This window comes from Halictus rubicundus, chromosome 1 (assembly GCF_050948215.1).
Source record: "Halictus rubicundus isolate RS-2024b chromosome 1, iyHalRubi1_principal, whole genome shotgun sequence".
NCBI classification, from domain to species: Eukaryota; Metazoa; Arthropoda; class Insecta; order Hymenoptera; family Halictidae; genus Halictus; species Halictus rubicundus.
In genome coordinates this window covers 16,282,325-16,297,408 of record NC_135149.1, presented here as the reverse complement: position 1 = coordinate 16,297,408, position 15,084 = coordinate 16,282,325, and the positions used below count along the sequence as shown (strand labels likewise).

At 45.3% G+C, this 15,084-nt stretch overlaps 1 protein-coding gene across 2 annotated transcripts; it reads right to left on the bottom strand.

Moving 5' to 3' along the window:
* Window positions 1–1,186: 1,186 nt before the first annotated feature.
* LOC143358263 (tubulin glycylase 3A-like) lies at window positions 1,187–6,021 on the bottom strand. Of its 2 annotated transcripts, XM_076795305.1 has the most exons (14): window positions 5,789–6,021; window positions 5,388–5,675; window positions 5,140–5,325; window positions 4,860–5,077; window positions 4,633–4,760; window positions 3,813–4,086; window positions 3,532–3,745; window positions 3,364–3,454; window positions 2,788–2,958; window positions 2,469–2,722; window positions 2,196–2,392; window positions 1,866–2,135; window positions 1,600–1,809; window positions 1,187–1,540 (listed from the first exon to the last, which is right to left on the bottom strand). In XM_076795305.1, exons 2-14 carry the CDS (start codon window positions 5,539–5,541, stop codon window positions 1,298–1,300), a joined length of 2,610 nt encoding a protein of 869 aa, XP_076651420.1. In that variant the 5' UTR covers window positions 5,542–5,675; window positions 5,789–6,021; the 3' UTR covers window positions 1,187–1,297. The 2 variants fall into 2 exon arrangements, with proteins under 2 accessions (XP_076651420.1, XP_076651509.1); XM_076795394.1 differs by lacking the exons at window positions 3,364–3,454; window positions 5,388–5,675; window positions 5,789–6,021 and having other exon boundaries at window positions 5,140–5,321.
* Window positions 6,022–15,084: the final 9,063 nt, after the last annotated feature.

The window sequence follows — 15,084 nt, the reverse complement described above, 5'->3', positions numbered from 1 at the left end:
TCGGAACCTCGTCCATACCATTTGGAATTTCTCGAAATCGTTTGCCCCGCTCTCTATGAATGATCTCATCTATAAGATTGGTCTTTGCCATTTTGTTACTCGGCTCGATGCACGGCTTAGACTCCGTGTTCATTTTCGTCTCGTTCATCGCGTGAATCACTTCTTCGATGGACTTCAACAAACGTTTGTTCCTAACGATTCTATCTTCGATCACATTCTCGCAATTTCTAATCGCGTCTCCTGCTGGTTGTGGGAACTTTTCTGAAACAGAATCGTTTCGTTATCGTAGATAAATTTGATCTTTCTTAAATCTTACAATACCTGGCACAACACGCGCAAACTCGTGTGAAGCCTGCTTGTCAGGCATAACAGGATACGCGTTAACTATCCTACTGCGTTGTCTGCTCTCCGAACAATTTTTCTTCAAACAGGTGTTCCTCTTGATCACTCGTGGCAGTTTCACGGCAACGCATCCGGTTCCTTCTTGCATCCATCGTTTCCTCGGTGCGGGATTGATGCAAACCGGTGCGCAGAACCTTACTCTGTGGGCGTCGCACGATCTCGGACTCTTACATTTATTCTCATGGATCGCGGATTGTTCGGAAGCTCCCAGAAATTTGTGTGACGATTTTTCGATAGCTTGAAGGATAGGGGGCTCGTCCGGCTCGCTGTCCGAGTCCGTGCAAGTGTCCGACGACAGCGAGAGCCCGTTCGATGGCTGCCAGTTGTGATGTTCTCTCAGAATGTCGAACGACACCTTAACCTACGGAGACATTTACGTACCTCGCATTTAGATCCTCGGAAGTAGGTGCACTGGAAGCTGTCTTTGTTGGTGGGAGCGTGATCAGTCCACGTGTCTGTCGACTCGGCCTCGTAACCAGACCTTGGATAGCTTGAGGAAGAGTCTACGCACTCCATTCCAGGTGATCAGCAGAGACAGGACGAACGTGTAGCTTTGAATTTTTTCGCGGTTTACCATGAAAAAGGGAGAGATTTCTGGAGAATCTTGGCCTCCATTTGTCTGACTGTCACTCGGAGGATTTTGATTTTTGGGAGGTTGCCATTTGACGGTGTATTCGGAACGCGCCGAGACCTAATCCATGTGTAAATGTCGACAGGGCTTTGTTTCGACGGCTCGTACAGGGTGTTCGTTTCAACAGAAAAATACAGGGATCGATAAGACAGTTCTTTATTGACTATGTTTAGCTGTACGGTCGAAATATAGACTTCTAGAACGGGTCAACAGTGGTCGGGAGCAACGGATAACGAGTGCAGATCACAATGATTTTTGTTACAATTATTTAGTTAGCCTCAAGCCGACCGCGTACATGTCCGTGATGTCGGTCAGCACCTTGTTCTTCCTCTGGTGAACATTTTTCTTCGGGACAACGCTGCGATTCTTGTTCTTCCCTGTAGCAACTTCGTTTGCCTTATTCGTTGACTGTAAAGATGGCAGTGCTGGAACGTCCGACGGTGTGGCAGCCAGGGTGGCGCTTTTTTTGTACTTTTTGATAGCGTCTCGCACCACCGACTTGATGATCTAAACAATTAATGGTACATTGAAGACAAAGCTACCAAAGAGCACGGAAGCGTCCAAACCTTCTCTTGTGTCCCTTTGGCAGGCTTGTCGCTCTTCGGTGTCACCTTCGTCGATTGTTTCTGGAAGCCCATGATCTTCGAAATCAAGGTCTGCCTGGCAGGGGACCCTTCGATCTTGTTATTCGACGATCCAGTGAACGCCCTCGACTTCCTTGGCGTCCGAGACGGTGCTCTCTGGCTGCTGCCACTCTTCTCGACTATTCTGCCATTCTGTGCAAGGCAACGATCGTGAGAATCTTCGAGCAACAATCATTTTGAACGTTTACCTGAACCGCTGCGGTCGATTTCGTCTTAGCGTTAGGTCTGACACTCGTGGGAGCGCTTTTCACGGTCGACTCTTGCTTATCGACAAGTATGGTAGTCTTCAAAGGTTTTGGGACCGCGGTGGATGGCAGTGCTTGTCTGAATTTAGGCGAATCCACCTTGTAGTAGGCGTAGAACTCCTGATCCAGTTGGATCTCCAGCTCCTCGATCAGATCGACGATCACCGGACCGATCTGCGTGTGCATCGTTGACTTTTTCTTCGTCAGACACGTCTGGGAATGCATACCATCCATGTACCTGCTAGAACTTTCGCCTTTGTCTTAAGTACCCACCATCGGTGACTTGGACGAGAGGCTGACTTTCGAGTCCTGACTGAAACAACTGGACTTCTTCTCGAACGACGTGATCCGAGTCCCCTGCAGAGACAACGCTGCGCCCAAGTATGGCTGACAACTGGGCATCCTTTGCCTGTACGCCAGCTCGAACTCCCCCGTGCTCGCGTTCTTGTCCTCTCGGAAATCGATCACCACTGCGGAACCAAACATTTTACCCGAGAAATCTTACATTTCCCAGCGCAGCGGAGAAATGTAGAATAGCTCGAGCACCTTTCACAGTGTCCTCCAAAACCTGCCTGCAGAGGCGAGTGGTCACTCTGCTCGAGTAGCTCATGTCCGGGTGGCTGTTGATCTCGATCAGCCAGACGGAGAAGTCCTCCATGACCATGAAGTCCGCGCCGTAGAGCTCGAAGCTGTTCTTCCGGCGATCCATTGCTTCCTGACTGGCCAACAGAGATCCCACCAGGCCCTGCTTCATCCCCGGGTATATCATCTCGTCCCACGCTTTGTCGTGTCCCTGGGACCTGTCGAAGTTTCGATGAATCGCTAACTCGAATCGGTAACCTCGAACGATCGATAGTGATCATACTTGAGGAACTCCTTGAAGGTGGTCGCGTCCCACATGTTGTCCGAGGGCAACGCAGGATCCCTGTCGCCGCAATTCGTGTACTTGCACTGGATCGCGTGATTGCACAGGTGGATCGATTCGTGGAAGTTCGTCAGGCAGAATTTCTGCGAGCAGAACCGCAGATAGCTCTCCCTGCAACGAAACGTCGCGATAGTGCATATCGTGTAGATACGTCGACCGTGATCCCGGGTCATGAACGCGTCATCGGGACACAGTCGACGCCACGCGTCGCGTCGGCTCGAGCATTTACGCGAACTAGGTTAGAAAGAATCAATTTCATAGGGGGAAGGGGGAGGTGCAAGCTTGTAACCGGTAATTGACTGCGGGCGGCCGTGGCCACCACGGATTCGCATCGGCTGCTCTAAATATAGGATAAAACTCGGGCATCTTCGTCGATTACGTACCGACCGTGAATATAGATTCGCGATAATTATGACGAATGCGAGTTCTGTACCAATTAAACGGCCTACGAATTTACGAGGCACGAAAGCTGCCGGTGCACCTTGCACGCGTCTGTACCGAAAAGTCGGGATTTACTTGTATATCCAAAGAGTTAGGGGCTGAGCGCAGGTGACGACGAACCACTGCCTGATGTCGAACTTCGTGCTATGAATTAGTAACGGCCGTTCTGCGAAAACAGAGGTCCACCCATTAACACGATTTTACTCGAATCCTATCGATCGGCAGGTTTAAAATAGCAATTACCGATGTACTTCTGCACGACGTAGCGAGTGTCCTGTTTGTTCGAAGGATTCATCTTGGCCATAACATCCTCCAGCTTGTTTAACAGCATGATCCCTCGGCCCCGACTTTTGTTCCCTGGCTTCATGATCCACACGTTCATCACACCGTCCATGTCCATCTGGGGACAGTACTTCCTCATCTTCTTCAAGATGTGTTTCGCCGCGAGGAAAAATTTCTGTTCGCATCGTTCGATGTTAATGCAATCCTTTCGCGACTGGCTAGGTCTGCTAGGAATCGCTTACTTGAAACGGCACGCTGTTCCGTATGAAAAGCGATTGGCCGTGGACGATCTGATAGTACCAGCTGATAAACTGGTCCCACTGATGCGCCCACACCCTCTCCGTCTCCTGATCGATGTCCTCGTGGGACTGCGCGCTGATGTAATCGCTGCACCGCTTGATCGCGAACTCCAGGGCCTTTAATGGCACCGTGCCCGTCGGCGATCGGACCGCGTTCTCGCCTTCCGCGTTGATCTTGTCCACCAGCCACTTCAGCAGGCTCAGACAGGCCGTGAACCTACCAGACAATGCAACGCCATTTTTTAAACTCGCCCGCAAGCGTGGACTCAATTGCACTGTGAAATCAAAGTCCAGCGAACATCATTCAAATCCAGGAACCTCGTGGAAAATATACGACATCGATCCTCGAGCGCTTAAAACATTTCGGAATTTTCGACTACATCGGTATGCCTGAGAATATTAGGGTTCTCGAGTACATTGGGATTCCCGAATATTAGGGAATCTCGAGTATAGGGAATACAACGAAGGTCTTGAATATTTGAGAATCCCGAAATTTTCAAAGACCCGACCCGACATTTTCGGGATCTCGCACATCTCTGGTTTCGAAGGATCGACGCCGACTTTCTCCGATTTCCACGAAAGCTGGGGTCACCGAACCCCGATGATCATCTCAATTTCAGGATAGCGTGTTTTGGTGCATTGAGAATATAAAGGAGACTGAAGAATCAAAGTTCAGTTCTATCGATAAGCAAGAGAGATTGATCATCGCGATACGCGAAACAGGAGAAGCGGGAGATAGGAACACGAGGTTTCCGCTGCTCACCGGAAGTCCTCGATGAAGGCGTGCATCTGATCGCCCTGGCACAGGTTGTAGCAGCGGGGGAATAAGGTGTTGGCCACCCCGGCCTCGTAATACCAGTGCATCTGTCTGACGTTCGAGCACAGGCCGACCTAAGGCGATCGAGTCTCTTAGGAAGCATGTATTATCCTCGTCCGGTACGCTAACGTCGCGGGAACGGTGGGAATCGAGTTAGAACACCGTTCAGATACCTTCGACGTGAATCCTGCCCGGCAGTATCTGTTGAAGATGGTGGTCTTGTTGTCCTGGGACGGCCAACCGGGCCACTCCGATCCCGTGTTCCACAGAAAGTCGACCGTGTGGTTGCTGAGCATCCTCGAGATCAGCTGCCGTTCGCTCTGCTGGTCCTTCAAGTCGCCGATGCCGGCCAGCATCACCACGGGACTCGAGTTCACGGTGAAGTGATCCGCTGGAAGAGATCGATATTGCGAGGAATCTGGGTCTAACGGGAGATCAAGCAACGATCTATACCGGTGGGGTTCTTTCGAAAGAATTTCTCGCACCAGCCCCTCTTCAGCAAGCATTCCCGGATCACCCGAGCCCTCCCGTAGATCATGAACGTGTGGTGAGCGGCTATGGCATCCTTCACCATCTCCTTGATGCGCATGAAACGCTCGTGAAGCGTCGGTGGCAGCTCTGCGGGGACCTGGACGGTCTCTGAGCAAGAAATATGGAAATGAAACCACAGGGAATATCAGAGAAAGAGGTCCGAAGGCTACCTTCCGCTTTGCCGCCCTTTGCATCGCCGGAATCGTTGACCGCGCTCGTCTCTGGCTCGGAAGGGTCCTCCTCTACGGCCTCCGTTTCATTCTTCTCCGCTTTTTCCGGGCTGGCCAGCTCCAGATTCGACGGCGCCTCATCGTTCGCATTCATGTAGTGCACTTGCGGATACGCGACTCCTTCTGCGCTGATGCACTCGGTCGGTCTCTAGGTTCGCTTCATTGCAACGCGCTTCGCCGGAGGAAGAACGGGCCCAAACAGGTCGACGGTAGTTTATCCTGGATCAGCTTGTCAAATTTGGACAGGCTCGATGAAACCAGTTCGACAGAGGAAAACGTGAAAGTACAGTTTCTACGTCCGCATCGATTCGAACGCATGGCGGCAGGAGTTCTTCCTGTACCTGTTGAGTTCTAGAACTTCCCTCTTCGCAATCCTACTATCGCGACGACCGTCTTCATCGAACGATTACCGTGTCTCGAATGAAAATAGATCGACGCAAAAATTTCCACGATATCGCATGATCAGAGGCAACATCCCCCAGGTTCACAGAAATTCGTGTTCCCCGGGAGCAACGACGAACCGACGAGACGGAAGCAGAACACCGACTGAACGTCATCGAGGACAGACACTGGGTATGTGCACAGGATCTAGAATTCCGCAGGCGTGCGCCTTGAAAGCGTTTTAAAGCTCCCCAACTATTCGGCCGACTTGGATAAGATCGCATAACCGCGTCCTCGCGGACGTGCAATTAACGTCACATTACGAGATCCTTGAATCTCGCGATCGCCCGACAACGAGAAACTCCTCGACTTCGAAACTGGCATTAAATTGATTTTTCTTGCGGCGAACTATAATCGTTTGGTTCGGCAGATCCAACGGGACAGAGAAGATCATTTGGAATTCGATCGGTAGCCCCGATGTAATCCTCTCCAGCGGTTTCGTCAATTGAAAATTTCAAATGTCACGATATTGGCCATTATGCAACCAGTTTCCAAGAAGGGCAAAAACGGCCGGAAGGGGTGGTAGAGGGTTGGTGGAGCGTACCAGGCACCCCTGCGGAACTTCTCGAGCGCTGAATGCAGGCAAAGAAGGAAAAAGCGATCGCGTGGGTTGGCCTAACCGCTCCCGTTCTACAAACTATGACCCACTTATGCGAGCGCATCTTGGTTCGCGTGAAGAGGCGGGCCAGACGAATTCGCTTCGACCTCCTATCGCTAATTATACGAGTTCGATTTCACGCTGATAATCTCGAAGGATCCACATACGTATGTGGGGCGCGGTACTATTTTGGAATTCGGTCGGACCACACGCGTACATTCCTTATCGGTCCTGAGCGGATAGTCGCGTGTGATAAAACCAGCGTCGCATTATCTGCTAGAATTCCACGTCCACCGCAGTTACAGGAATTTGTCGCTGCTACTGACCACTGCTGGTCCCGTAACGCGCGCCGAGCTACGTCTGTGCCCTACCTTAATTACTTACCATTAGATACAATTTGATGTATGGTGTGGGAAATCATAGAATTCAGCTGTAGGACTTCATTCGGAGAATACCCGAATGCGGGTGGTGCAAACGGAGGGAGTTTCAGGGATGCTTGTGAGGATATGTCACTGAAATATTGAACGAGATACGAAATACAGACAAGCTCCGAAAGAACGAACGATCCGTGGGACAAACATGTCACTGTCGGTGTCAAGATACGTTTGAAAGTAGCGAGAAGTGAGAAGTTGTATCGGACGTTAAGCTTGAATATTTCTAGACTAGGATAGCATCGCTTATTTGTGGGTAATTTTAGAGTGTTCTGGTTGAAATCGAGGGCAGCGTTCGCTAGAAAATATCTCTTGCTATAAACCGAGCTCTATTTTGTCTTGACTCTCTGAGAAATAAAGCCAAAAAGTTTCTTCCCACTTCAGCATGGCTTTCTGGCGTCAGAATTCATGATATCGATAATGTAGAGCAAACAATGTGACAAGTTTAGTTGAGCTGGTGCTTATCAGATGACGCCTAAGAAAAAGGACTGTGGCGGATACCGATAACGTAGGTTTCTGTATTATCTAAATATCGATTATGTAAAGTCGTATTTTATATTATAAACAGTTATAAAATCTCTAGAGTCTAGAGCCCCGCGGACGTGAGACAAAAAAATACATTGGGTGATTAGTCTACTCCTGTACCTCGTCTGTGGTATCTCGACATTGGGGCACAGACGAGGTACAGGAGTAGACCAATCACCTAATGTACTTTTTTGTCTCACGTCCGCGGGGCTCTAGAGCACCCTTGCCATTTTTGTGTCACATTCTACCGTATCGGTCGGAACTAGTATTGTGGAACCAATATCACAGACGAGATGTACGAGTACGCCAGTCACAATATACTGTTTCGTGTCGCACGGTATGAAATACCGAGTAATTAGAAATCTTAATGAGAATCGAGTATCTTGTATACTTCGAATAATCATGCATCAAGACATGCTTTAAAAGTTACTCTGTATCCCGAGTACTATTAGCCATTTTTACTAAAAAGATTAGGTGGTAAGATAGCCAAGAGGGTATTCGACAGCATCATTCGTAAGAGGAATTCTTACAATCGTTAAACAAGCAGAGACAATAAATTTATCAGTGTACATTTATCCGTGGTTCAAAAGTTATTCTGTACCTTGAGTTTTATCATCTTTCTTTACTAAAAAATTAGGTGACAATATGGTCAAGGCAGTGCTCGTCGACATCATTGGCGAAAGGAATTGTTATAAACATTAAACAGCCAGAAACAATAAATTTATCAGTGAATTGTGCACGATAAAATAATGCGTACGAATATTCATGATTTAAAAGTTATTCTCTATCTCGAGTTCTATAATTTATTTTTACTAAATAATTAGATGGCAAGATGGTCAAGGGAGTGCTCGTCGACATCATTGGCGAAAGGAATTGTTATAAACATTTATATTATAACAGGAGGTAAGGTTTATACAAACGGCGAGATGATAAGGCGGTAAATCAAGCGAGCCAAGGACGATGGGCAGCGGATTTGATATTTCGGAATTTTGGAAACGATGGCCTCGCGACAAGTATGACAACAGACGTAAACAAAAGGTTTACGTTCACCCGAGGCCGGCCTCGAGCTCGACCATCTGAGCTATTGTCAACGCCGGGACACGGTCGCAACCGAAGCAGTTCTTATATGTATGCCATAAACTTTTTGTTTGGTAACCCACATAAGAACTGTGGTGGCCCGAAATGGTTTTTGCGTTACCGGAGTTACCTGTACGATAAATTAATGCGTGCGAATATTCATGGCTTGAAAGTTATTCTATATCACGGTTTCTATAATTTATTTTTACTAAATAATTAGTTAGCATGATGGTCAAGGGAGTGCTTATCGACATCATTGGCGAAAGGAATTGTTATAAACATTAAAGAGCCACAAATAACAAATTTTACAGTGAACTGCGTACATAAATTAATGCGTACGAATATTCATGGCTTAAAAGTTATTTTATATCTCGGTTTCTATAATTTATTTTTACTAAATAATTAGTTAGCAAGATGGTCAAGGGATTGCTGGTCGATACCATTACCAAAAGAAATTGTTATAAACATTAAACAGTCAGAAATAATACATTTTACAGTGAATTGCGTACGATAAATTAATACGTACGAATATTCATGGCTTAAAAGTTATTCTATATCTCGGTTTCTATAATTTATTTTTACTAAATAATTAGTTAGCAAGATGGTCAAGGGATTGCTGGTTGATACCATTACCAAAAGAAATTGTTATAAACATTAAACAGTCAGAAATAATAAATATTACAGTGCATTGCGTACGATAAATTACTGCGTGCGAATATTCGTAAATTAAAAGTTACTCTGTATTTCGAGTTCTATAATTTATTTTTACTACAAAATTAAATGGCAAGATGCTCAAGGGAGTACTTATCGACATCATTGGCGAAAAGAATTGTTATAAACATTAAACAGTCAGAAATAATAAATTTTACAGTGAATTCCGTACGATAAATTACTGCGTGCGAATATTCGTAAATTAATAGTTACTCTGTATTTCGAGTTCTATAATTTATTTTTACTAAATAATTAAATGGCAAGATGGTCAAGGGATTGCTTGTTGATACCATTACCAAAAGAAATTGTTATAAACATTAAACAGTCAGAAATAATAAATTTATCAGTGAAATGTGTTCGATAAATTAATACGTGCGAATATTCATGGTTCAAAAGTTACTCTGTATCTCGAGATCTATTAGGTATTTTTACTAAAAAATTAGATGGCAAGATGGTCAAGGGATTGCTTGTTGATACCATTACCAAAAGAAATTGTTATAAACATTAAGCAGCCAGAAATAACAAATTTATCAATAATTACTATCGCGACGATCGAAGTCTGGTGAAGTTAGTTTGGGGTGGGGGAGTTGCGCACCGCGCACCGCGCACCCCACCACGGCGTCCGCGCTCAGTCAGTCAGTCGTGGTGCGCACTCAGGACGGAACGGGAGGCCTCCGGGACCAGAAGGACGAAGGTCCTTGGAGTTGACCAGAGGTTCTCCAGAGCTGCCCTGGCCCACCCTGGCCTACCCTCACCTACCTTCGAGTGGACCAAGGATCCTCCAGAGCTGCAGTGGACATCACTGGTCAACCCTGGTCCACCTTAAGCTGGTTCGCGGTCGGACAGCGGTTCCTGGAAGCCGTCTCCGCTCACCTTGGTCAACTTTCAACAGCTGGTAAGTGACAATACAAATATACATTTTCTATTTTGGTATATGTGTTTATTCAACGAAAGCCGTCAATTACCCTGTCCAACACCAAAAAATTTTGCAATACCTGTTGGGTGATTCTTATACATTTTGTCATCCTAAAACCGAATCTGAAAGCAGAATTGCTCCATCACGCAACGTTTTCGAAAAATTTTGGTTTTTGTAAAAATGCCCGATTTTGATACGAAACGACGTGTTACGCAAAAACCAAATACGCGAGAAAGTTCACATTTGAGTCAAGAGATAGAGGGGACTCTCCTCTACATATTCATATAGTCAATTATATTTTTATGTACTTCCTAATAGTTGTAAATGGTTGTTAAAGTTTGAAAATGTGCCGACGCGGGTACTTTGTACGCTCTATTTTTGTATTTATGTGAAAAATCCTTTATCTAGCAGGAATTTACTATACAGGAATGCATTCTACAGACATTTCTGGTAAGGAAACCATTCACGAAAAGTATTTGGTTCCCTTAATGTACGAGAAGGAATCAGAAAATGTTAATTGACAGCGTGTGCGCGACGCGTTCGCGCCAGACGGCCATTGCAGCCTTTTCGCGACTCGCCAGGGCCGTCGCTATGCGTAGTCGACGTTGGTACCACTCAAGTATGTCTTTGCTTACTATGCTTAATTAAATACATTTTTTTTTGTCTTTTTGGGTGCCAATCATTACAAAAGATTATAAAAATACGAGTTATATTCACATTTCATTCAATTTTCTTTATTAAGCATTTCCACAATGAAATGTGAATATAACTCGTATTTTTATAATCTTTTGTAATGATTGGCACCCAAAAAGACAAAAAAAAATGTATTTAATTAAGCATAGTAAGCAAAGACATACTTGGGTGGTACCAACGTCGACTACGCATAGCGACGGCCCTGGCGAGTCGCGAAAAGGCTGCAATGGCCGTCTGGCGCGAACGCGTCGCGCACACGCTGTCAATTAACATTTTCTGATTCCTTCTCGTACATTAAGGGAACCAAATACTTTTCGTGAATGGTTTCTTTACCAGAAATGTCTGTAGAATGCATTCCTGTATAGTAAATTCCTGCTAGATAAAGGATTTTTCACATAAATACAAAAATAGAGCGTACAAAGTACCCGCGTCGGCACATTTTCAAACTTTAACAACCATTTACAACTATTAGGAAGTACATAAAAATATAATTGACTATATGAATATGTAGAGGAGAGTCCCCTCTATCTCTTGACTCAAATTTGAACTCTCTCGCGTATTTAGTTTTTGCGTAACACGTCGTTTCGTATCAAAATCGGGCATTTTTACAAAAACCAAAATTTTTCGAAAACGTTGCGTGATGGAGCAATTCTACTTTCAGATTCGGTTTTAGGATGACAAAGTGTATAAGAATCACCCAACAGGTATTGCAAAACTCGAAAAAAGTTTAATTTTGTTGGACAGTGTTATTATTTCTGTATTTTTAATTCGAATTTGCTTCGGAATTTATCACAAGTTTCTTTTCTTGAAATTACATTATATTATATTTTTGACACAAAATTAGTACTCTGAAATTTTATTATATTATATTATATTTTTGACATAAAATTGGCATTTTCAAATTATATTATATTATATTTTTAACATAAAATTGGTATTCCTCCGATCGGAGGTCCCTCGGGGCTCACTCACGGGCCGGGCCGTGGGTGAGTACGCGTATTAGCGAACTCGGGGCGACAAAAACTTGTAGGTTGTTGCGTTCTAATTTCGCTATATTTATTCTTGATTAAAATTTTTCAACTTTCAAATTAAAAATTATTTCTGAACTTTCAAAAGTTCTTCTTCTAAAATTTATTTATCTGGTTTAAAATTGGTATTCCTCCGAATGGAGGTCCTTTAGCGACTCACTCACGGGCCGGGCCCGTGGGTGAGTACGGGTATTAGCGAACCCATGGCGACCCGAGCTTGTAGGTCATTGCGTCCCAATTTCGTTAGATTTATTTTTGATGGAAATTGATCATCTTTCCAATTAAGCATTACTTCTGAATTTTCAAAAGTTCCTCTTGTAAAATTTATGTATTTGGTTTAAAATTGGTATTCCTCCGAACGGAGGTCCCTCAGGGGCTCACTCACGGATGGGGCCGTGGGTGAGACGGGTATTGGCAAACCCGAGGCGACCCTAGCCTTTAGGTTGTTGCGTCCCTATCTCGTTAGATTTATTTTCGATTGGAATTGTTCATCTTTCCAATTGAAATTTATTTCTGAACTTTCAAAAGTTCCTCTTTTAAAATTTATCTATCTGATTTAAAATTGGTATTCCTCCGAACGGAGGTCCCTCAGGGACTCACTGCTGTGGGTGAGTACGGGTATTGGCGAACCCGGGGCGCCCCGAAGCGCCACCTCAGTAGATTGAAGTTCTGTCTTCATCTACTCTTAGTTTGTTGTCGGTTAGGCCGTACTCGTGTACGGGGTTGTTATGGCTCCCGTGAGCCGGTTAGATTCGCACTCTCGTGCATATTAGGTAGGCCGTACTCGTGTACGGGGTTGTTATGGCTCTCGTGAGCCGGTTAGATTTGCACTCTTGTGCATGTAGGTAGGCCGTACTCGTGTACGGGGTTAGCTTGGCTCTCGTGAGCTGGTGTTAGGTTGGCTCTCGTGAGCCGGTTAGATTCGCACTCTTGTGCATGTTAGGTAGGCCGTACTCGTGTACGGGGTTAGCTTGGCTCTCGTGAGCTGGTGTTAGGTTGGCTCTCTTGAGCTGGGTAGATTTCGCACTCTTGTGCATATTAGGTAGGCCGTACTCGTGTACGGGGTCATCGTTTCATCTTATTTTCGTCGTCTTTTTTTACTTCGGTTCCTCCATTGTATTGTGTCTCATTACTATTAGTCTGTTTCAGAGTGAATGCAACAGATGAGAAATTTTGTCGTCGAACGAAGACACCACATCGAACGAAGACACCGCATCGAACGAAGACCACATTATTTATAAGTTAGTCTTAGTTGTCGAGCAATTATTGTGTTCGATTCATTTTGTTAGTTTCGCTTGTTGATTTGGGTCACAGCCTTCTGCTGTGACCAGTTGGTAGCGTCACTCTCGAACCAGAGGCTACTACTCTGGTTCGCTTCTTTCATTTTTCTTTCTCGTAAATCTGAGCCTTCTGCTCCATTTTTATTTTCTCTGGAATTGTTCAGAGACTTGTCAGATTTCGTTTTTTTTTGGCTCACAATAATTGCTCGATTCGATTGCGTGCGTTAGTTATTAAGCTTGTTTATCAGTATTGTATAAATGTCGAGTAATTATTGCCGTAACTTCAGTTTGCTCGGTTCGATTTTTGATTCCGACACAGCCTTATGCTGTGTCGGACCTTGCTTGTATGTACCAGACCGGTTGGTACCGGTGCTCGGCGTAGATCCATTGAGAGGGATGGTTGAGAGACCTGTTCACTCGTGTAAAATCCTCTCTGCTGTAAGGCCACCCGAGTCGCCTCAACGCTAGTCGTTGCCTGGCGACAGGTGGGTGGGGGAAATGGGTATCGTTTGAACGCTTCTCTCGGCCATCGCTCTTCGTGAGGACACGTCGGGTATCGGTGCTGGCTGGAGTTGGTTCTGCAAGCATTGTACGCGTCGCGTCACCCTCGAACCAGAGCCTTCTGCTCTGGTTCGGTTTTGTTTCTCTCTTCGAAAGAATCAGAGCCTTCTGCCTGATTCGTTCTTCACCCACCGTGGATCGGAGACTTCTTCTCCGACTCACACATTTTTTATCCGCAATAATTACTCGACATACGTTGCGAAATTTAGTTTGTAAAACTCGAAAGCGTCGTTGTAAGAAAGGGAGTCAGAAGGAAGCGTATTGAATTCCTTCTGGCTTCCTTTCGGGTCTCTCGTGCAGCAACCTCCTCGTGGTGAGACCCGGGCAATCGATAATATTCTCTATTTGTTAGATCTTCTATTATCTTACAAATAATGAATAAAATCGAGCTAATAGCTGCTCATTTGTAATTTGCGATAACATTGTGAAATAAAATTTAAGACGTACTGATAATAAAAACTTGTGTATTTAATTGAATTGTGTCTGAATTTATTTTAAACTTGCATGGGGTGGGCCAAGGGTCCTTCCTGCCTTCCTTCTCGCTTTCCTTGTTTACCCTTGGCCCACCTACGCCTTCTTGGCAGCTCCTTTTAATTATTAATCGAAACACACACTTCTTGTTTCGGAATACTTTTTCATTCAATAAACATCGTACATTTTTTCTGGATTTCTAATTGAAATTTGCTTCTGAACTTTTTAAAAGTTCCGTTTCTTAAAATTGCTATGACCCTAGCCTTTATGTCGTTGCGTCCCAATTTCGTTTGATTTATTTTCGATTGGAATTGTTCATCTTTCCAATTGAAATTTATTTCTGAACTTTCAAACGTTCTTATTCTAAAATTTATATGTCTGGTTTTAAATTGGTATTCCTCCGAACGGAGGTCCCTCAGGGACTCACTGCTGTGGGTGAGTACGGGTATTGGCGAACCCGGGGCGCCCCGAAGCGCCACCTCAGTAGATGGAAGTTCTGACTTCATCTACTCTTAGTTTCTTGTCGGGTAGGCCGTACTTGTGTACGGGGTTTGTTTGGCTCTCGTGAGCCTGTTAGATTCGCACTCTTGTGCATGTTAGGTAGGCCGCACTCGTGTGCGGGGTTTGTTTGGCTCTCGTGAGCCTGTTAGATTTGCACTCTTGTGCATGTTAGGTAGGCCGTACTCGTGTACGGGGTTAGCTTGGCTCTCGTGAGCTGGTGTTAGGTTTGGCTCTCGTGAGCTGGTAGATTTGCACTCGTGTGCATGTTAGGTAGGCCGTACTCGTGTACGGGGTTAGTTTGGCTCTCGTGAGCTGGTAGATTTGCACTCTTGTGCATATTAGGTAGGCCGTACTCGTGTACGGGGTCATCATTTCTTCATCGAATACTTCGGTGTTCCTTCATT